The sequence below is a fragment of the Caloenas nicobarica genome, chromosome 11 (genome assembly GCF_036013445.1).
Source record: "Caloenas nicobarica isolate bCalNic1 chromosome 11, bCalNic1.hap1, whole genome shotgun sequence".
Lineage (NCBI taxonomy): Eukaryota > Metazoa > Chordata > Aves > Columbiformes > Columbidae > Caloenas > Caloenas nicobarica.
The window spans coordinates 13,466,536-13,488,403 of NC_088255.1; the positions used below are offsets into that span (position 1 = coordinate 13,466,536).

At 40.7% G+C, this 21,868-nt stretch overlaps 1 protein-coding gene across 6 annotated transcripts in view; it reads right to left on the minus strand.

Moving 5' to 3' along the window:
• MITF (melanocyte inducing transcription factor) overlaps positions 1-21,868 on the minus strand; it is a 109,216-nt gene that overhangs the window by 7,402 nt on the left and 79,946 nt on the right. For 5 of the 6 annotated variants that reach the window (XM_065642925.1, XM_065642924.1, XM_065642929.1 and 2 more), the window contains 6 exons: positions 13,672-13,899; positions 12,492-12,575; positions 11,049-11,144; positions 5,299-5,416; positions 2,067-2,123; positions 1,001-1,076 (listed from right to left, as the gene is read on the minus strand). In XM_065642925.1, coding sequence (XP_065498997.1) covers positions 1,001-1,076; positions 2,067-2,123; positions 5,299-5,416; positions 11,049-11,144; positions 12,492-12,575; positions 13,672-13,899 — 659 coding nt within the window. The remainder of the gene's footprint in view (positions 1-1,000; positions 1,077-2,066; positions 2,124-5,298; positions 5,417-11,048; positions 11,145-12,491; positions 12,576-13,671; positions 13,900-21,868) is intronic. The other variant, XM_065642926.1, reaches the window with a different exon arrangement.

A 21,868-nucleotide genomic window follows, 5' to 3' on the forward strand; every position in this document is an offset into this window, starting at 1 on the left:
AAGACCTGAGGCTTTTATCTCCCAGGAAGCAGCAAGCAGCCACCTCCTGGTGGCACTGTGTCACAGCTGTGTCACAGGAGGAAGAGCCCAATAGATCAGCATATTCAGGTGCTTTAAACTTCAACTCTGGATAAAATACAAATGTCTTGTTACAGCCTTGCTGTGATCGTTCTTCAGTCAAGGGGTACGTGTCTCCCATATTCCCTCTTGCACTTTATTCCTCCTATACTCACTTTAGAGAGAGGCTCCCTGTATCGTCTTCTCCCCCATATCATCTTACTTTCTTTAAATTAAAAAAAAAAAGTTTACTGCAGACTATCAGACCAAAGATCCAGGTGTCCCATAGGGTGATGCTGTGCAATATTACCTTGCTTACCTTAGAGGAAGTTAAAGAGCCTCTCTGAAGAGTAACTGAGTTGCTCCATGAGCAACTGCCTTAAAACAACATCAGCTCTCCCCAAAAGCGACACAGGGCATTGAATCAGATTTAAGTGAGACTTTCAAGCTCCAGAGCAAGGGCTTTCCTTGCTATTGAATCAGTACTACCACAAACACTGGTCCTTTTTTTTTTTCTTTTTTTCTTTGAGTTAAGAGGAATATGATGGCTTCCCAGAGGAACTACCCTGTATCTCACAGAAAAGAGGGATTAGCTCTATCTTGCTGAGCAATAACTAACTCTGCCTCTGGTAAGGCCATTATTCCTGGCATCAGCCCCAGCACAGGGTCCTGCTGGATGCTGAGCTGCTGCACAACAGTATTGTGACTATTTTGTGACAAAAATCATCAAATGAATATAAACTAAGGCAAGTTCCAAAAAGAAAAAATAAACCTCAAAATAGTATTCCGAAATTGTAATTGAATCTTCAGGCATTTCTACAGTTGTGGAGTGCCAAATCATGAAAGAAAACTCAGATTTTTTTGTTGTTTAAATTATTTTTCTCCCCCAAGATTTATTTTTAACACCTCCTTCCCACAGTCTCCTTGGGCACATTATACTTACGGGTCATTTGACTTGGGTATCAAAGTGCCTAGTTCTTTTATACGATCATTAATATTAAATCTTCTTCTTCGTTCAACTTTAGGGAAAACAGCACAAACGTTACAAGTAATATTCACACTTAATTGCAACATATAAAGCATTTCAAAGATTTCTTTATTTCAGTCTCCTACACATGGACACACTAAGACAGAAGTTCTGTCTACACTATAAAAATGTGTGACTGCTGAAATGGCTGAGCTAAAGTGAGACTCTGAAAACCAGGATGGCTGTGGTAGCTTAGGACTCAACTGAGAAGCTGACATTTTCCTAGGGAAAAGCATCACAAGTTCAGAGACAAAAATTTAGATGCTCAAGGAAATCCCAAAGTAGGAAAAGGGACAAAATGTATTGTCTCTTTTTTAAAGTACTCCTTCCGATGTAACATTCTGAGGATCCAAAAGCCAAACTTAAATACCAATTTTCCTGCATCAGTTTTTCATGCCATGGAAAAGGCTTCTGAAAAGTGCAAGGCATGAAGCAGCTCCTTTTTTTCTAGCAATATAAAGCATAAAAGGGCAACTTAAGGATCCTTTCAGTCATAAGATGCTCATTATTTTAAAATGGTTGTGGTTTGTTTGGCTTCCCCTCACCCCCAACTTGGAAATATGAGCTCCCTTCGAAAGTGGAATTTATAAAATTGCCACACAAAGGAAATGCACTGATGCTTAAAGTCACAAACTGACTATGTATCTAAGATTTTAGATTAAGTTAAAAAGAAGAAAAATTGTGCAAGGTGGATTTGTTAAAAGCAACTCAATCAAATATTGTTCTCAGTAATTCCATTAACAACCACCACCTGTTCCTTTGGTTTATTGAAGAAAATAAAAACAGAGTTTAAAATTCAATAGTAGATATAAGTGCATATTTCACAAGAATTTGAGAAATTTTACCTATGGGCATAACATAATGAACTAGTAGTATATACCATACACAGCTTCTCATTCAGATTTAAAACATCAGTATTTAAACACTTAATCCCTAAAATCATTACTAGAATTTGTGCAAAATGCAAAGAACCAAAACTTACTCAAGTTGTGATTGTCTTTCTTTTGCCTCTCCTTAGCCAATGCTCTCGCTTCTGACTCTGTAGGAAAAACACACGCTGTGCATGTGAATCAAGTAATTAGAATTACAGTAATTCACACACAGGGTTCAGTCCATGAAACACTTGTGCAGGAAGCCTGATTGATATTTGTCAAACTGACTATTACACCCATTCCAAGGGCGAGGAGGGTCTGTACCGTAAGCTGTGATTGCCAAAACACGAGTGCTCAACATCCTCCCCGCACCTGCCGAGCATCCGCTCCCACGCTTCCCACGCTGACTCCTGGGACAAGAATGTTTCCCACGGAGGCCCTGATTCAGCAAGGCATTTGAGGACAACAAATTGCTGAAGCCCAACATACCTTCTCCTACGTTTAGGTACAGCCAGCATGCTTACGCGGGGCACAGGAGCTGACCCAGAGGAACAGCGTGTTTCCTGCGCTGCCGCCTGCACGGGGTGTGCAGCAGGCAGAGGCTCCACTCACTGCAATTACGGGTACGGCTTTTTGTGGCACGTGCACACGCATCACCACAAGACTCAAGGTATAACTTGAGCGACCTATTAAAAATGTTCTATTTTCCAGCTGCACTAACTGTTCTTATTATATGATTAAAAAAAAAAACATGAAAAATTCAACACCTGTATTAGTGATATTGTTAGAAAACAATGGTCCTTGCTCAAGAAAAGTAAAAAGGAAAATAATGACAACCATGCTGCACATCGCTTGTCTCCTCAACTCAGAACGGTTTTTAACCACGCTCCACACATTATCAGACTTCAGCATGCAATAGTTCAGGCAAAACACAGCTAAATTTGTTATTAATGTTGTTAAATTCAGTTCTTATTTGATCTTACATTTCTCAAGTAATTTTAAGTACTTTCATATTTGCTCTGTCCCTTTTAATTTCTGAAAAAGGTGAGGTTGTTAATCCTCGCCCTGTTGCATTTGAATCTCAAAACCAGCAAACATTAGTTTCATAGTAAGTCAATGAGGGGAAACGAGTGTATGATCTATTATCACAGGTTCCATTACAGAAACAAAACCCCTCACTCACTCAACAAGTCTCCCCTGTATTATTTTATTTTTAAGGATTATGTACCATCTAATTAAAAATAACAGGTGAATCAGGTTTCCCTTGGAGTATTAGGAGTTTACTACTTCACTGCTTAGAACACAGAGCTACCCCAATATTGTACAGAGTATAATGAGACATCTTTTTCTATGCTGGGCTCCCAAAGGATCCCCCCGAAAACTTTGAAAGATTATTGCATGTCTCAATGAAATTTGGGCTTAATCTGACATCGCCTTATGAAACAGATGTGAGGTTTGTAACGCCAAAACTGATGGAAACTGCACTCCTGGATGAGCAGAATTCCCATTAAATGCCTGAGTAACTACAGCTTAGAACTCACAACCATCATCACTTTGCTTGGTTCTTCATAATTTTGATATTTATACAGTAGGATGCAGAAAGGTTTCTGACAAATGCTAGACTTAAAACCTTGCAAGCTTTCTCCAGCCCAGTTCCAACAGCAAAATATGGAAATGGAGAACCAAAAGACTCCTCTCTGCAATAGGCAGCTGATTTTTAAAATCGCTGGCTGTCAGAAAGCACCATCAGTAGTGCTTTCTGTACACAAGCTTGGCCAGATCGATGTCAAAGTGACTGCTGTTAAATTTTAGCTTAATTCCTAAACCTTTCCTAACAAATGCAATCAGCTAGCACATGTTTTGAACAGAAAAAGCACTCACCTAAATTGTTGCTGTGTACCGGTGAATGTAGCATACAGACATTTAACTTAGTTCAGGTCTAATGTACTGAAGACTTCCATGAGACCACTTCACTCACTGATTTCCCCTCTCTTTCTCCCTTCTTTGCCTGACATCTTACACAACCATCTGCAGTGAAGCCACCAGCTTGGACATCCAACAAATTGAATGTTTAGTTTGCAGTCTACAGCCACCTTTAACTTTCTATTAACTGGGGCAATGAAACTGTGTATAATGCAGGACCTTGAGTAGTTCTCACCCCTCCCACCCTTCTCATAACATAGTTCCAATTGCTGTGTAAGTTTTGCTTTTTCTAGCAACCACAAATCATTGTGCAGTTTGTGTGTCTTCATTTGGTGCTGAACTCAAATTCTGTGCCAGCTCAGAGATGTGGCATTTCCTCCTGAGAAGCTGACTCCTGGGCTATTAAAACTGCTCTACTTAAAGTAATTCCTGCCCAGAACCTGCTTTGCAACTGAGTCAGCCTGTGAGTTTTCACAACAGAAGCCCAGAAAGATGACAAACAAGAAAGAAACTATGCCGCTACCATACTGCATAAAGCATGACTCCCTGTTGGGTTTAAGAACAGCCATTTCTGGGTATTAAGATGATTTTTTTTCCCCAAACAGTTCTAGAACAGATCTCCATTTGTTCATCCTGTGGACAAGCTTGTCTTGTATACTGTACCCTGCGTGTAGTTATATCCTTTCAAGTGAATCAGAACAGCAAAAATAAAACATGCTTAAAAATATGAAACTTCTTATTTCCTCCTTCAAGCTATTTAGCTTCTGTACGCATACGTGCTTGAGAGAAGGAGGCTTTTAACGTCCTCCTTCCCTCCCCTGCCTCCCACAGCTTATCCAGAGCACTGCTGGACATAGACACAACAACGAATTTATAGGATGCTTCATTTTCATCTTAATTTAAAAGATGCGTATTCTCTCTCTTGAATGCCTAATTTCACATTTTATAGGATCTAGGTGTCTAGATTTCATATTACAACAGGTTATTTGTTCATCACTGCCCTCTCCTACTGCCTCTCCACTGCCCTACTCCTGAGAGTAAAACCTCAACATGTAGAATTCCTCGAGCTGAACCCCACAGATGTGAAGTTGTGAAAGTTTGGTGTTGATAGAGCAAACAATAAGCCCAAACTAGAAAACAGGTCTGCAAGAGAAGCTTCCTGGACACAATATTTTCAATGTGGAGATTTGACTATAACAACTAAGGGACTTTGTCATAATTTGTCGCAGTGAACACACACGTGCCCAAACATGAACTCAACTGCATTGCAGGCTCATAAGTCTGCTAAAAAATGGTCTGCAAAGCAAAAAGCAACTATTCATCCACATTTTCTTTCTCATAACAGAAATTATGTCCAATATCACCTGAATTCAAAACAATTATGCTATTGCTCCAACGTGGTATTATAGGCGTATTTACCTGTGAGCTCCCTTTTTATATTAGGAAGATTTGCTGGACATGAGTTGCTGATGTTTAGTCCTGGAGGAGGCATGCTTTGGTTGCCATACAGGTCAATCAAATTGCCAGACACAGGCAACTGGAAAAGATAAACATGGAAAAGGATCATTTGGTTGCCCTTATGAAACGCTTTGTGCAAAAGAACAGAGTTAGGATCTGCTAAGAAATCTGTGCTCTTTTCCATGTTCAGACAGAGTGTGCAGTAAGGTCAGCAAAAGTTACAGACATGCACAGACATGACGAATAAAACACCTACACTGGGAAAATTCTGCCTTGCCTCCTCAAGAATATGCAGACAGAGTACACACAGAAGAGGTAACATGCTGACAATATTGTGGTATTGTTGCTGCTTATTTTTCAGTGAAACTATTACATCTGTACCTCCATCGCTTCTCTTACCCCCAAAAAATCTGAAAGAGTTTACAGAACACTCTTGGAGGAAGCGCCCATTTTTCCAGGAATATGTGAATGAAAGTACTTAGCAAGTTGCCACACGCTTGAGGGAGAACACTCTATTAATCAATCACAAATTTAATATGATTCGAAAGCTACTTACACAGAAAACATTTAAGTTTACTTTAACTTGTTTTCTACCTTACGTAAGAAGAACACATACCAACAGAGGGAAGATTATTTTGACACTAAGTTTTCTCAGTTGTTCATTCTGCTGTTCTTTTTTAGGTATGCTTAAGCAAGGAGATTTATACAGAAATAGGATAGTATTCCAACAAAGGTTATCAAAGCTATCCCTTTAAAGTGAAATGTATTTAAATAAGTTTATCCTGAGTAGATTATTTTACCCATCTCTTTTGTTTTCAAACTGGGTTTTGAAAAGAAAGGTATAAAGCATTTTGATATCTTATCTGAGTAGCAATATTGCTTCTCATTGTTGCTGAAAAAAAACCCCATCCCTTCAAGATACTGATCCCGCAGAGATGAGAGTATTAACTTTACACCCATGTAAATAATGCTGTTCAATACAATGGAGTGAGTCACAGCTTGGACTATTAAACTGCTACTGATGGTCCTTGCCAGACTAAGACCTAAGAAAATATCTCTGCCCTCCGCAGCTACCATGAGAAACAAAGTTGATATTCACCCATTAAAGCGCCACCAGCTAGAAGCCATGCTGAGATGTGTCTTGAACAGACTGTGGCCAACAACAAAAACGAAGTGCCCTGACTCAGTCTGTAATTGACAGAGGAAAAACGTAACTGAATTCTCACCAAGATTCAGCCTTACAATTCCTCACATCTATAAATCTATAATAAATCTAACGTCACCGCTATCCACCACAGACTATGGTCCAAGCTGTGATCTGCCCACATTAATGTCAGGGTGGCCGCTCACTCCCCCACTGCTCTACAAGGCTGACTCTTGTATCTTTTGGCCCCTCAAATGCATCCATGACACAGGCACAGCAATAGCGTCATAAACCCTTCTGACTTGGATGTGTTTTTTCTATTCATGCTCCTAAACATGGAGAGAGCACAAAGACCTTGTTTGTAGCCCAGGGACTTGAAGTTCAAAACCAGACATGTGAAATCTAATCAGGAATTTCAGGGAACTTTTTTTTTTCCAGAAATCTAAAAACTAGCATCTCAAAGCCTGGGTAACACAGTGAGGTTATAGGAAACGTGGAGAACAGTTAAGGTCACCAAGCTGCTTTCCTTACTGTGAGAGGGTCCACGCTTGTTACCACAAGTTTGTGATTTATTTATTTTTTTCCTAAAGTGTCAACACTGTGCCAGATTTCCACGTAAATAAACAGGACCTATGTAAGCAATTACCACAAAAGGGGATGGTAACACAGACAGCAGCTGCTGAATGTCCACACCAAAGTCCTGCAGAAGTTGCAAGCACCAGAGGAACCCAACTCAGAGCTGTGCAACAACCACAATGCAAGCTCTGCTGATGCAGCATTAGCCAAATAAAGGAAGATGAAGGCGGAAATTTGCACAGCTGATAAATGTTGCAGGTTTGTATGTACACATGAATGCTTACCATGGAAATTCACATGAGAGGTAAATGCCAATCTCAATTAAATCAGGTCAAAGCTTCAGTTTTAACTTTTTAATACAAGTGTGACTACATGTATGGTCCATGCTCAGTATGAGCCTCAGAGGCCTCTTCTCCAGGATGGCTGCAAGTCACATCTTTGGGACTAATTTTATACCGTCCCTTTCAACTGAAAAATATAAAGTGCCTACAACATTTCGGCTCATCTCACATGACTAAAATACCTGCAGTTAAAACTGAGGCACATCTTCTGTTCATAATTATATTCCAGGTCCCAGAGGAATAAAATCAGTTCGAGTTGTAAGGTAAGACCAATAATCATTAGTGCAGAGTTTAGGATCCCTATGCTGAGGGCATTGGTTTGAGATGGACAGGTCGGTGGTGCTGTGTGCACACAAAAGCAGCCACTAGGCTGAATTGGGACAAAAAAAACCCCAAAACCAAACACAGAAGAGGCTTATAATGTGCACAATGCAGCAACACCTAGGCATTGATTTCAAATGCTTCCTATTGGAAGAAACTGGAAAAAATTAAACATTGTTTGCAAACTATTTCAGTTCTAACCTATTAAGACAGTTGAGACCTTCATCCTTTTCCCCACATGCAAAGCAATAGGAAAGTGTTCAAAACTCCCACAGCCATTTCATTGGGAAGATGAGTCTCAAATCCGAGAAAGGCACAGAATTTGATGTCCTTTTTCTAGTGCTGAGAAGGCTCCTTCCCTACCTTCACCAAACTCTAGCATCTTTCCAACTTAAATATGCTTTTCTTAAGGCTTTGTTAGCCACCTCTGGCGAAGAAGAAATTTAAATACAGCGTCATTCAGAACACTCACCTTTACCCTCCCAAAAAATAAATGAAGAGTGGCTTATGCCAGGCTTAGCTTATTACGTTCATTTAAACAGGTTGGTCTAAAGGCCTTCATTTGTGAGATTTCATACTTCTAGGCCTTGGCTTTACAGGGTGTACAAATTACTGCTTTTATATAAGAGAAATTTCAAATACAGTAATTATTACTGCAGACTCATTATAACGTACAATCAGGGGAGTCTGAGGTTTTCCCTTCACCACCACTCCAACAAAACAAGCGCCCACATTCGGGTCACTTGAGCTCTACACAGATCTCTGAGACATCAGCTGTCTGACCAACAAGGCTGTTTCTGAGGTACCAGTACACACTGGGAGGGCTTCTGTCCCCCAGCTCAGGCAGCCTACAACATATTGTCTTGTTCCCTTGCCTACGAGCACATGCTCAGCAACAGTCCCCGAAATAAGATTCCTCTCTGCTTCTGGAGTTTAACTTTCCACAGGAAAGTCACATTTAGACATGAAGCTCCACGTACTCACACCGCTTTCCATGCCAGACTTGCTAAAAATTGATTAGTTGGATGAATTAGTTGTCATCTCAACCTGAGACACAAGAGCACTTTACATAGTACCTACCAATTCCATCACTAGGTCATATCCACACAAATCTTGGCAAACTAGTGACCATTTTGTGATGCCTTTCACCACGGAAGCAAAGCCAGTTAACTTGTGACCCAATACCAAAGTTTACAAACACTTCCTCAAGCAGTATATTGCAATGAGCCCTTTTCCATTAAGAGGTATTTGGAAACTTCCCTTCGCTTGCTCTAGACAGAAATATCTGATTTTTCTTATCAATTAAGTATTGTTACCAAATGCAACAAACTGGTCCTTTTGTTCTTTGTTGGTTATGGAACAATAGCAGCCTTTGTCGTAGTCTCAGCACAGCTATTTATAGGTTGTGTCTCTTTAGAAACCATTTCCTCTCTTAATTTCTTCCACCTCTACTTAGCTCAGTCTACAGACATTAATTTCTTATTAGTAAAATGTCGGGTCATTTAAGACCTAAATATTGTTCCAAAAGAAAAGCGTATGTTATGTCAGGTTCATTTTTTCCCCAACCAGTTGTTGGGAAACTGTTCCAATTTCTTCAGGATTGGTACCAGGTTAATTCAAAGACTGAAATACACTTTTTGTCTCCAGCAATTTAAATGTATTACTAAAGAAGTCTCAATTCTACTATTCCACATCCTTATTTTTACAGGCTTTACTACATATAGTGGGCAATTTATGAAATTTCACAGCAAACATGGATCGGGCAGTCTTCACAAGGCTTGTTGTCACACAGCAAGCAGGAGGGATGCAACTACCCTAAAGATTGACTACATGGACTCCTTGCACCAAAAGAACGCAGAGTACCATTATGTGCTTGTCTGGAAGCAAAGAGCCACTGCTGGGGACCCTGTGAAACGAGACAGGAAGCAAAGCACAGAGAAATCCAAGTTCCCTCCAATTTAACAGGTTCCAATTCAATGAAACTTCAGAGCCAGGACTCCAGAAAAACCTGAATCCTCAATTAAAAAAAAAAAAAAGGAATTAATTTGAAAACTAACTTTTCACAGGTTTTTAAGTTTTCCTCTCAAATTCCAGGACAGATGCACTTTTCAAGATAAAAGGAAAATTCATTCTTTCTGGTAGGGCTCGCTCCACTGTTATTTCCCCCTCTGCTCAAAGGGCGCTATTTAGCAAGGAGTGCTGATGGGCCGTTTCCTGCGGCTTCCACCACATCTCCGAAAGGGCTGTGGGAATCTGTGGGAGCGCAGGACTAGGTTAGCATGACATCAGATGAGTACTGTCAGCAAATGTAAATCTATGCCACAAAAATCGATGCTATGTGGTAAGCTGTAAATTTTGGCACTAGATGAAAAAGAAACAGATGCCAGCCCTGGCAGACATCTACTCAGCCAGATCTAACAGCACTTAAGCCTAAGGCAAAAAATTCACTGGAGCTACCCTCCACAAAAGATCAAAATCAGATTATGCCAGAAGTATGATTAATGTTAGCAGCAATGTGAACCAGCAAAGGGAAAGAGCAACTCAGAGCTAACCTGCACCTCCCCTCGCTCAACGACTTTTGCACCCCTGTGTTCTTGTCTTTTGTCACAGGCTTCCTATGTCCCTTCCATTGTTCAGTTTTTAAGCTTCTTTATTCCTTCCCCTTTTGTTTGTTTTGAAGGTGTGGTGGCTTTTTTTTGTCCTTTTGTTGTTGTTGTTTGTTTCATTTGGTTTTGTTTTGTTTGTGTTTTTGTTTGCTTGGTGGTTGCCCCTCTCTAAATCTTGTAACATCTTTGCTGTCATCTAGCTATAGACTTCTCTGCATTTGAAATCAGGTTAAGCTAAAAACTATTATATTAGAGGCAGGAGCTAAACTAGAACATCTCTGAACAGGGATGCTAACACATGCTTAAGCATGGTGTACAATTTCTTACTTGAACATGAGAAGATACAGGGACCTGGGGTCCCAGAGGTTCCTTCTAAGCTTTCTGAAGCCAAGTATAATGTTCATGGCGATCTTCAATGTCAATGGATATGAGCTCACTCCTGTTAGCCCAGTTCACTCTGTTACAAGAACTAACATGACTTTGAAATAAGAAAAGCAAAATTGTCCTTCATATTCCCTCAAGCTGATTCCAGCTTATGTTTTTAAATTCATGTTTTTCATTGCAAATGTATACCTTGAGCTCTTCAAAGAAAAGCTAATTACAGCCTATGGGACAGTACAATAACTACTTAATTGTTTGGGAAAAAAATGATACTGTTTTGCATTCTCTCAAGGAAAGGCAATTAGACTTAACAGTGAAACAAGGAGGAAAGGACCATTGTACCGTATTTGCCATTTGCAGGGCTGGGTCCATCAGGCCAAGGATTTCTTCATTGTAACTTGACTCCAGACTAATTATGTCATCGATCACATCATCCATCTGCAGCAGAAAAGGTGGACAAAGAAAAACCAGTTATCAAAACCACGAGGATACAGAGGCCTGACACCACGCCTGAACCACGCATCGGTCCTGCAGCACAGACCCCAGCAGAGCCACCCATGCAGCTTCACCACGCTCCAAACCCAACCCCTCAGCCCTGCGCCCCGCGATCCAGCCAGGTCACGACAATGCTGAGGTTTCACGGTCTAACCTGCTCCTCCCACCAGCATCACCTGCCCACGGACACACTGTTCCCCCACGAACAGCAGAGGAGATATCTACCCATAGAACAAGCTGCACTAAAGACATGAATCCTCCTTCCCCATGCAGCACTGTCTGCATCGCCCCCACCTCTGTCCTCTAGTTTTGGAGTCAAAACCCACATACAGACAGTACTGCCCGAACCCCAGGCACCTGCCGGAGAAGGAGAGGGAACAAAGGCTTGCTGCTGGGTGACAGGCTGCCCGCCCTCGACAACAGAATCCCTCGGATTCACAGGTGCCATACACCCTCCCAGGACACACCACCAGAGAGCAGCTCGGAGATGACTTTAGGTGGTGCAAGCCATCTTCTGGCTGGGGCTGGGAGGTGCCTCCATAATGTCCTGCACTGTCATAAGAAACAGAGCCCTAGAAACAACTGTTGCAGGTGCTCGGAACTGTCCTGCAGGATTGACTATTTCCTTTTCGCTCACTATAAGAAAGGAGCTTAAATGACAGCCATCTACAAAACCAATGCATAAAGTTGATGGTAGAAATAGTTGTACATGGGATAATTTGTATCAGCTCAAGAAAGTGTCATCAGAATGAATTACACTGACGGGAAACGAGGGCAAGAAAGGAACTAAAAGTTACAGCTCATATCCGAAGTTTTGTTACTAGATATAAAAAGTCTTTACTAGCTTAAAAAAAAAGAAAAACACAATAGAAAGATGACTATTGAGGACAAATTACCACAGATGGATTAAAGTCTTCGCATACCATTTTTTTTTAAATGCAAGTGTGATCTGCATAGAAATGTCTTGGAAACTATCAGGACAAGAAAACATCAGCGCAGTCTTGGGAAAACTGCATTAGAACAGATTTCCTGAAATGAGAGCTAAAGCATGGTTGATATGTTGTTCTGCTGCAGTGCTACAGAGCTAAGAAAGCACGAGCCCTCTTCGGATGTCTTAATGCCCTTTTGACATCAATGCTAATAAACAACTTTGTTGTTTTGTTCCTTAAATATATCTTAGTGTCTTTAAGAAGCTGAACATAAGGGGGAAGTTTATTCTTCGACATAACTTCAAAGAAACATGCTCAATAGAAAGGGGACCTGTGCTCCAACTCCTGTGTCATCCAGTACCTGCATGCATGATGCTCGTGAGTGTGTATTCAGAGCCGGGCACTCACTCTCAACCCTGCTTTGCTCTTCAAATTTATAAAATCCCTGCAGAAATAAAAAGGAAATAAAAGAAGAAAAAAAAAAAAAAGAAAAGAAAAAGCAAAGCATGGATCTGAGTTCATGGCACAGTCTCAGTCCCAAAAAGAGCACGATTGAAACAGTGTCATGCACACGTGTGCCTGATGACACAGCAAAGTGAAGCTGTAAATATCTTGAGTTAAAAAAAAAAAAAAAATATTTGGGTACAACTGGGACAATAGGATGGAAACAATTTTAATTTATTTTGCACCTACGGAGCACAAGTAATTTCTCTTGTGTGTGCAAAATACATTCTGCAATAACTTGCTCAAAGTTGCATAACGTTTTGCTTACAGAGTGCTTCTGTATTAAAAATCTGGCACAAAGGCTTGTGGAGGGAGGATGGGGGAACACGAGGAGCTCTACAATTGTCTCCCATTTGTCATGTTAAAAAAAAAAACATTGACATGATTCATACACTTGTTAACATCTTTCAAATAGTCTTCCTCTGGCACCTGAGCACACATGTAACATCCAACTAAGATTTTTGCCAGGAAAGATTAAGACAAGGTTGCTAAGGACTTCTAGGTATAGGCTAGTGAAGTCTTACATTTGCAGCACTGAGCTCATCACGAAGCAGCAATCAGTAACATTTTAGGCTATATTATCTGGGATGATTTGCCTTCCAGCTAAGCAAGAGACTTGCTCAAATCTAACTGTAAAAATACCTAAAATATCTCAAAAAGCTTTGCGTTTTTCAGTTATTTTTGCTATGCGCTTTGCTCTTTCTACACAAATGAGCCATAAATAACATTATTCCAGAAAGCTACAGCTTACAAAACAGCTTTGTGTTCTCCAAAGGCCAATTATTCACTGTATGCATGAAGCAAGGCGCGGAAAAAAAAAAGTAGTAGTTTTTAATAAGCAGGGTTTTTTTGCCAAAATGTTCTATGCAAACCTATATTAACCAGGCAGACACAGAGGTAGTAGTTTCATTTGCAAAGTGAACAGCCCAGCAAAGCGGATAAAATAACATCTTAATAAGCAAATACAGTTTAAACCAGAAAGTAAGCCAACTGCAATTCTACTTTACTGAAGAATAAGCACAGCGAGAGTGTATTACCTCTTTCTCGCAGTTGGAGTTAAGGGTGAGCATCGCCATCGGACTGTTGGGCGCGCTGCTGCCAGTTCCAGGCGGCATGACATGGTCACCGGGCTGGTTGGGACACGGCAAGCTCAGGGCTTGGTTGGCATGTTTGTTTGCGAGGGTGGTGGAGAGGTACTGCTTCACCTGCTGCCGCTGGGCTTGCTGGATGTGGTACTTGGTTGGGTTCTCAAGGTGAGTTTGCACCTGTATGACACAAACGTTAAAAATGCTTTATTGTTTCACATCATCATTATATGCGCTATCGATTTGAGCTACACATTTGGGACATATACACCAGCTACGCATTTGTCTTAAAGTACCAACCTGTGCAGCTCCAAGGAAGTCAGCAGCGCTTCACTAATTCACATTTGGTAACAAGAAATAAGTTTATGAGCTACTGTTTAAGTAACTGACCTATTAACAGTAAACCACGAAGTTCCACTTATTTTTCTACAACACGACATTTCACATGTAAGACCAATGCTCAGGTTTTTCAGTTTACACAGACACTCCAAAACAGACGGTTCTCCCTTCGGACCTTCAGCTATGCCACATTTCGTTTTCACTAAAATATGGAGAAACAAGTTGCACTGCAGGACTCATTTTACTTGTTAGTAGCTACCACTTAAAACCAAAGAGTCTGGATTGCTATCCTTTATCAGGTGTCAAGTAACAGAGAGATCAAAAGGAGTTTTGTTGGTTTTTTCAGGTGTTTTTTTTTATTTGGGTTTTTTCAGTGTTTTGTTTATTTGGTTTGGTTTGTTTTTTGCAAATAACACATTGGTTAAAAAAAGGAATATACCATTTTTTAACTGCAAATTATTTATATTTCAGATATATGCCCTAAAACATATACAAAAGAGACAGTTTGTTTATAAACACATTATGCAAATAAGATGCAAGAAAAGAAGTGTTTCAGTTCAGATCAATCACTGTCCTCAGCAACAGCTATTTTTGTATTTAAGATAAGCTTTTCAGTACTTAGAATTTCTTTATATACAAAATATGAAAAACCGCATACCTAACTATTCTTGCACACCCTAAACAAGAAAGAGAAGACAGGCTTTTTCCTTGCAAAATTTTCACCATATCCTAGAAAATCTTTGTCACCTTTCTTTGATCATTATTGTTTTTATCCAAAAGTAGAAAACAAACCAAAATATAGTAATACTCTGAGAAGCCTTTTGGGTTTAAAACAGTTCCATTAAAGTGACTTTTGCCGCTACAAGTAACCGTGTATGTCGCCCACTTATTTTTTGTGGAAGAAATTAAATAAGGCATACTAGATACCAGAGGAAATGGGTTTCCTCTATACCATAAGCCTTCTTAGCAACACGTTATTTTAAAATAAGTCTGCAATAGCAACTCACCTGATAATGATTATACTCAAGCATTTCCAGCATACTAATAGGTTCCAAGAGAAGCGACTGCAATATCCTCTGGTCTATGCTACTCCAGTTTGAGGGATTCACATACGGCAGCACCATAAACGAGCTACCCCAAACCAGCAGAAGCAACTTGAATGCCACTGCTCAGACTTATAGTAACCTACGCTAATTAGCCACGCATGTAAAGAACCAAACAGTTCACACAGGGGCTCTTCTTGGAAGCTATGCAAGTTTAGCCCTAAGTATTGGTATTATTTTTTTTCCCCTGGCTTTGACGTCATGCTTTTTCATAAACATAAAAGGACTTTTTAAAGTGATGGGCTATCAAAGTCAGATTGACAGTTTGCTCAAGGCTAATTCGCTATTCATCTTTCGTTCCAGTCATACTAATAGAGAATGGTATTTTTCTTTAGCAGTAAGGTTAAAATTTTTTAAGTACAGAGTAAAAAATAACTGAACAAATACCCTACGAGCCTAATGCGTATCCCCTGGCAGTGGGGGCCACTGGGCAAACCCACAGGGCTATACGTCCCCGTCTTCAGCTCCCAGGGCAGCAGCCCCACTGCCCAGGGTTTGGAAAAGCTCCATCACGTCTTCAGCCTCCCCTGTGCTTCAGAGCCCATTAATTCTGTCCCAACCTACAGCTGGAAGAGGTTTTCCAGTTCAGGAAGGGTTGACAATGGGCTAAAGTGTGTCCCAAATGCATGTATTTGCAGTTGTACCCAGCCAAGGTACCCCACACACTCCCTACACCTCCCAGAACATTTTCTTTCTATCCACCTCCTTGACAAAAGCTCATACTTGAGCACAGGCACCAAAAGCTGCTCAACTTGCATTATTTTCTAACAACTCTGCTGCACATGGAGGCACACTTAAGATAGTGTTTCTAGAGAGTTTAATCTGATTTGTTGCACTAAATCTCAAGACAACACAATACAAAAGTCTGGTGTGATAAGTACAGCACTTGCTTTGTCAGTCCCAAACTGCATTACCAATTTTCCTATCACTAGCGGCAAGAGTTACGTTACTCAGATAAGTCTATTTTTCACTAACATTTTCATCTTCTGAGCAGATAAAGTTATCAGTAAATTTGTTATTTTCATAACACTTATCTTTGATTATGTTATTTTAAAGCCAAGCCCTGCTTGTCTGACAGAATTTGCACATTCCTTTTCTTCCCCAGGCCCAGATACCATGGCTGTTCTCCCTTGACCCTGACACAGAGCAAAGCCGCTCCTCCCTGCACCCATCTCCTACTGCCCCTTGCCGTTCCCAGGAGAAGGACCTGCAAAATTCAAAGATCCACACCACGACTGTGCATCATCAAGTATTACATTATTTATAATATATACTATTACACCGAGCTGACTCCACGACGACTTTTGAAACACATACTGCCTAACTGACATAGGATTTTTGTTGGCAAAGTACATACTTACTTCACAACGGCATACTTTCCCCAAGATTTTGTTGTATTATTCTACATTAGAATAGTTTGTGTTATTTTGCTAGTCCGTTTTTTTTAATGGGCTGTGCTGCCCTCAGTATGCCAGGGAAGGCAAGAGAAAACAACTTGTGAACCTTAAACAAAGGAGCTGTATTCTTTATCAAACTTTTAAGTTGTAGATTTCTACTTAATACAGCAGTGTAATTATTCTCTGAGAATTTTAATCTTGCTGAGAAGTACGTCCTCTTCGGTACAGGGCAACAGATTCCAGCTGCATTTCGGAAGCTATCCAGTAAACCACATTTAGTCATCTCTTACTACTCACTGGCAACAAGTGACTCTGAGGAAATTAATTTACTGTGAGGCAGGTGTCCGGGCTTCAAATCAGCGGCAGCAGAGAAAAGGCTCTATTGCCTTTCCAGAAAAAACATGTACCAGAAGAAGCATAGTCATTACATACTAGATAGGCACAGTTCTCCAAGGACGTGTCACCTTCTCACGCAAGTCCAGTAGTGAACCAAAGAACACAGAGAACTGTCTTTTCTCTCATTAAATTGCTGCAAAATGATGCAAAGGAGAGATACAGGGACTGAACATTTCCTTCTAATCCACAGCTGGTCAAACACGCTTTCACATTTGAACATACGATTTTTCTCCAAACGGAGGAGAATGAGACGTAACTATGCTCACCCCGCATGTCAGTGCAACAAGGACAGGAGCTCCCACAGGATGGAAACAGCTTCACACACATTCCTTCTTGGACAGACGTTCCAGGTTCAACTGCTCTTGCTCTGGTCAGTGCAGGGCCCGACAGGTGACAACAGAGGGCATCTGAGAAAACTTCAGTTTCAATCTCTGTTGTGTCACTCACTCTCCCCTTGACCTGACTTATGAGCTCCATTATCAAAATCTGGTGACAACCACCTTCACGAGCTCAGTGCTTTTTCTTTAACTGTCTTTGGCCTAGACAACCCTTGTCTTCAGTCTCTATATCAAAGACAGACCAACTGTGCCTACTTGGGCAAATGTCCCAAGATGTACCAGTCATGGTCAGCCTGTAGATAAGCCATAAAGCAGTCTTACTTTTTAACAAACAGAGCTGCAAAACAGATCTTAAAATGAAATTCCACTACCGCAGATTTAAACCATGAATAAAAGCTTTGACTTAATTAAGATCTATTTTTGGTCCTCAGCCCCCTTCTTGTCTTTGGAGTGAAGAATAGTTCTTGTTGTTCTTCCAAATTCATGAGACTCAAAGTGCAAGAAGATGACAATTTATTGCTTTGGATACACTCCCTAAGAAATACATCTGCATGGGGACATGCAATAAAAAAAAAATGGAACAACTTGAAACTGAATCGTTTAGATCTCAAACCATCTATCTCCAGGAATCTCAACCCAAGCTTTGCTGTAACATTACTGAGTGGAACATCGTTTTTTGGACATGTTGGTATTGGCGAGCAAGAAGTAACAGAAAGAAGTAATGGAAGTATCATTTGCAGAACTTTAGAAATTATTTGAGACCAAGTAGCAAAACCAGCTAAATTCATCACACTACAGTAAACTAATTTGGCTACAAGAAACTACAGATCAAGGATGGCCAAGTGGCAGCCGACAGCCTGGATTCAGCCCAGAAACACCTGGAAGAGGGCTGTACTTTCAATGTGCATTCAGGTGCCTTTTCAATTTGCATGGTTATAAAAGTACTGCTTACAGGGGTAGCAGAATAACATCGCCTTAGAAGTAGAAGCCCAGAAGGGGCTTCATGCTAGAACAGCCTCCAACACCAGCCCAGCAGCATCTCCACTCATGTCCAGGGCCTTGCTCCATGCACAGTTAGAACTGTCACTGCACCACGAGTCAGCGATTCATGCTCCATCCATTCTTGCCATGCTGACCCTGAGCTGGTCACTTTTTTCTTGAGCTGAAGCATTGAGAAAAGCAGTATAAAGAAATCAGCTCGACTACACCCATATGTAACCCAGTTTAGGCCCTACAAGGCTGAGCCAGGCTGAATAAATTCTGGATGGAGCCACATTAATTACTCAGCACTTGTCCCTCACTCTTCGGGTTATACTGGAGAACAACGTTATCTCAAGCAGAGGAAAGGCTTTCTCATGCCTTCACTAATCTCAACATCTGACAGCTAATTCCAGTGCATACATCCAGTTCAAGTATCTGAGTAGGGGAAAACCAGTTCCTAGGAAACTGTCTATTAACTTCCACATCAAAGAAACCGTAGTAATAACCCATATATGTCGAGGAGTTTTTTCCCAGCCCTTGCATCTAGAGTCAACCAAGCAAACATTTTATCAATGGTTTTCACTAGCTTTAAGCATACATACAGTATCAGTGGGAATTTTAGGTACACTTCAGACTACATTCTTCAAAATCCTTGTATTATATTACACAGTGACAGGACTCCCGAGTAGACCCACATAATTCCTTCAGTTTGAAAAACTAAAAATATTTCCCATTAAGGCGATCAGGAGCTCAGGAACTTAAACACAAAGCATTGCTGCATGCTGAAGAACAAAGCATACGTCTCAAACGATTCCTCCATACAAGGTAACAAAAGCAACCAAAACAATAATTCTTATACTTGCTCCTCCCATCAAGTTTTGCTGGGAATCACTCAGAGACTTAATTTACTAATAACTTGCTAATGATGGCAAGATGTTGGAACAGTGCTACATTCACTCCTGGGCAGGAAAGCCTATCGGCTTGGCCAGTGTGTTTAGCATAGTATAATCCAGAAATTAAATCGGTAAAGATTAAAATAATGGAGAATTTATACCAGTATAAAAATCAGTAATTAGCTGTGGCTTTACTACCAATCATCCTCTAGGAAAACTTCAAGTTCATTAATTACTGCAGGATCCAGATTTGACCCATCATTACTTCTGAATGAAGGTAACTAGGCTAGGTTAGCTGGCCTGTGTTATTCATATACCTCATGGAGACCCAGCTGCACAGGTCTCCTCACCCCCAGGCCTTCCTCTGCTGCATCTTGGTCTTCCCCACTTTTCATCTCCCATAGAGTTAAGCAATGGAGACCTGTGCACACAAAGCTGAACATGTCCCAAACCCTCCACTGGTACAACACAAGCGATAAAAGGCCACCACGATGCCAGTAGCTCTGGGCTGGCCCCCAGCAGCTGGGAAAAAGCATATTCCCATTCCCCAAAGCACAGAGGAGGAGATTCTTCTCACCAAAAACATCACTGAACCTCCCTGCGAAAGTAAAGTCAAACCACTTAATGCTTTATTTGAGCAGAGACAGGTTGAGCACAGGGACATAGGAGGGATTTACGGAGGACAGCTAACCAAGGGGAAGACATTTCCCACTTTTTTTTGTTTGTTTAAATTAAAAGACCATTTGTCTCAAGTACATTGCCTTAGGATTTACACTTTACACATAAAATACTTTTTGGTCAGTTTTCTCAGTTCAATAGAACTTTTTGTTGCTTAGACAGCTAAATGTCATGGGATTTTTAAGAAAGGTTAAAATTCTGTGTCATTTCACAATTTTACCCAATGAAAAACAATACAAAACCACATCCATGGAAGTGTTTTGCAAGGAGTACAGGCTTCAGCTGGGTCTGCTGCACCAGAAAGCCTGTGCAACACACTAGCCCAGGGCTTCAAAGCTGCTTTTTCAAGATGCTTTGACCCATCGCTTTCAAGGATAAAAATCCAAGCAGCAACAAATTGTTTTCTAGGAGTTTGACTCAAAACAGAAAGCTGTATAAACAGGTGCCTGTCCTTTCAGGTTAAGGAAAACAAAAAATCTGAGGAGAATCACATGAGAAAGAAAATTAACTAGTGCCTCTTGCATTAAGAGTGATTTAAGCTCCTGAAGTTTTCTAATCCAGGTTTGAGATTCCTCAAGTCATATTCATCACAGCTTGATCCACTGAGCCTAAAAATCCTAAAGATGATAAAAAATTTCAATTATTTCATTAAAATATTGATCATGGGTTATACTGCAATGCCAGGAAGGACCCTTCTACCACCCAACTTGGAGCAATCCAAATAACCATCCAGACAACAGTTTAACTCACCCTCAAAGACATCTTCCCATGTGAACCATTCAAACATTAAGCAACGACATCAGCCGTCACTCCTTTTCTAAATCGTATTTCCTGCTCTTTTAGTCCATAACCCAGAAAGAGTGGCCAGAAGAACCCTGACCAGAAAGTCCAAGAGCAGGAAAAAAGTGACGGGTTAATAGTATTGACTGGGGAATGACAGGCAGGATGAGTTGATTCCAGCATTTTACCTTAAGGACATTGCCAAGGCAAGGAAACAACATCGGTTAGCACAATAAAACTCCCTGGTTACTTAGCTCACCCAAAAAACCCTCTGAACTTGAAAACCAAGGGAGATTTGAGATAGTTATTTAAGATCTGGGATTATGATTGCAGCTAAGTTGATCCAACAGTCATCTTCAAGCACAAATAATTATGAAAAAGGCACATTGTACAGAATGAACATCATTTATACAACTGGGGATTGTTTTGCCCATCACCAAAAATTCCTCTGTGTAACATGACACTTTATTCAAGGGAAAGGCATGAAGCAGATAAAAAGAACAAAGTTTTTGTGGATTAGTATTTAAAAACTGCTTTAGCTATAGAAGCACATGACAACAGAAATTAAAGAAAGGTTAGCCAAATTCGCCTAAGGCAACAGGGACTGATGTAATTTGCAGGTTAGTGGCATGCTAGCTGCCATTCCACAAGCGTGGCTTTCAAACAGGATTCAGTTCTTTCAGCTCCAGCATTTTTTTTTTGTTAGGAAACCAGCATTTCAGCTGTTTACTTCCTAACACATATGCCATAAATTTTTAATTTTATACAGTTACTGAGAGGATACCAAAAAGCATTGCAACATTTTAGGACAGACAAGTAATTGACTCCATAAAATGTCAGGCACAAATCTTGTGCTATGATTTCACCTACCCCAGGTGCTTCAGAGCGTAAATATTTTATGACTAACAGGCATCGATACCAGCCACACAACTGCACCTGCCAGGCAAGTTTGAATTATGGAACTGCCACAGTAAAAAGCTTAATTGAAGCACCTCATATTTATGTCCACCTCTGCCATCCTCCTCTCTCATAAGGGAGCTGGGCAGCACTCAATCAGCACTGGAGGGTTTGAGATTGCTCCCAGCGGGACATGAATGACTCCTCCTTACGGGAACTGTCAAAGATTGACATGAAGTTGCTTCCAAAAGCTTTCTTGCAAGACCTGGCATAGAGATGTGAACTCAAGAGGGAGCAGAGTCATAGGACCACAGACATTTCAGCTGCCTGGGAGCCCAAAGCCAGGA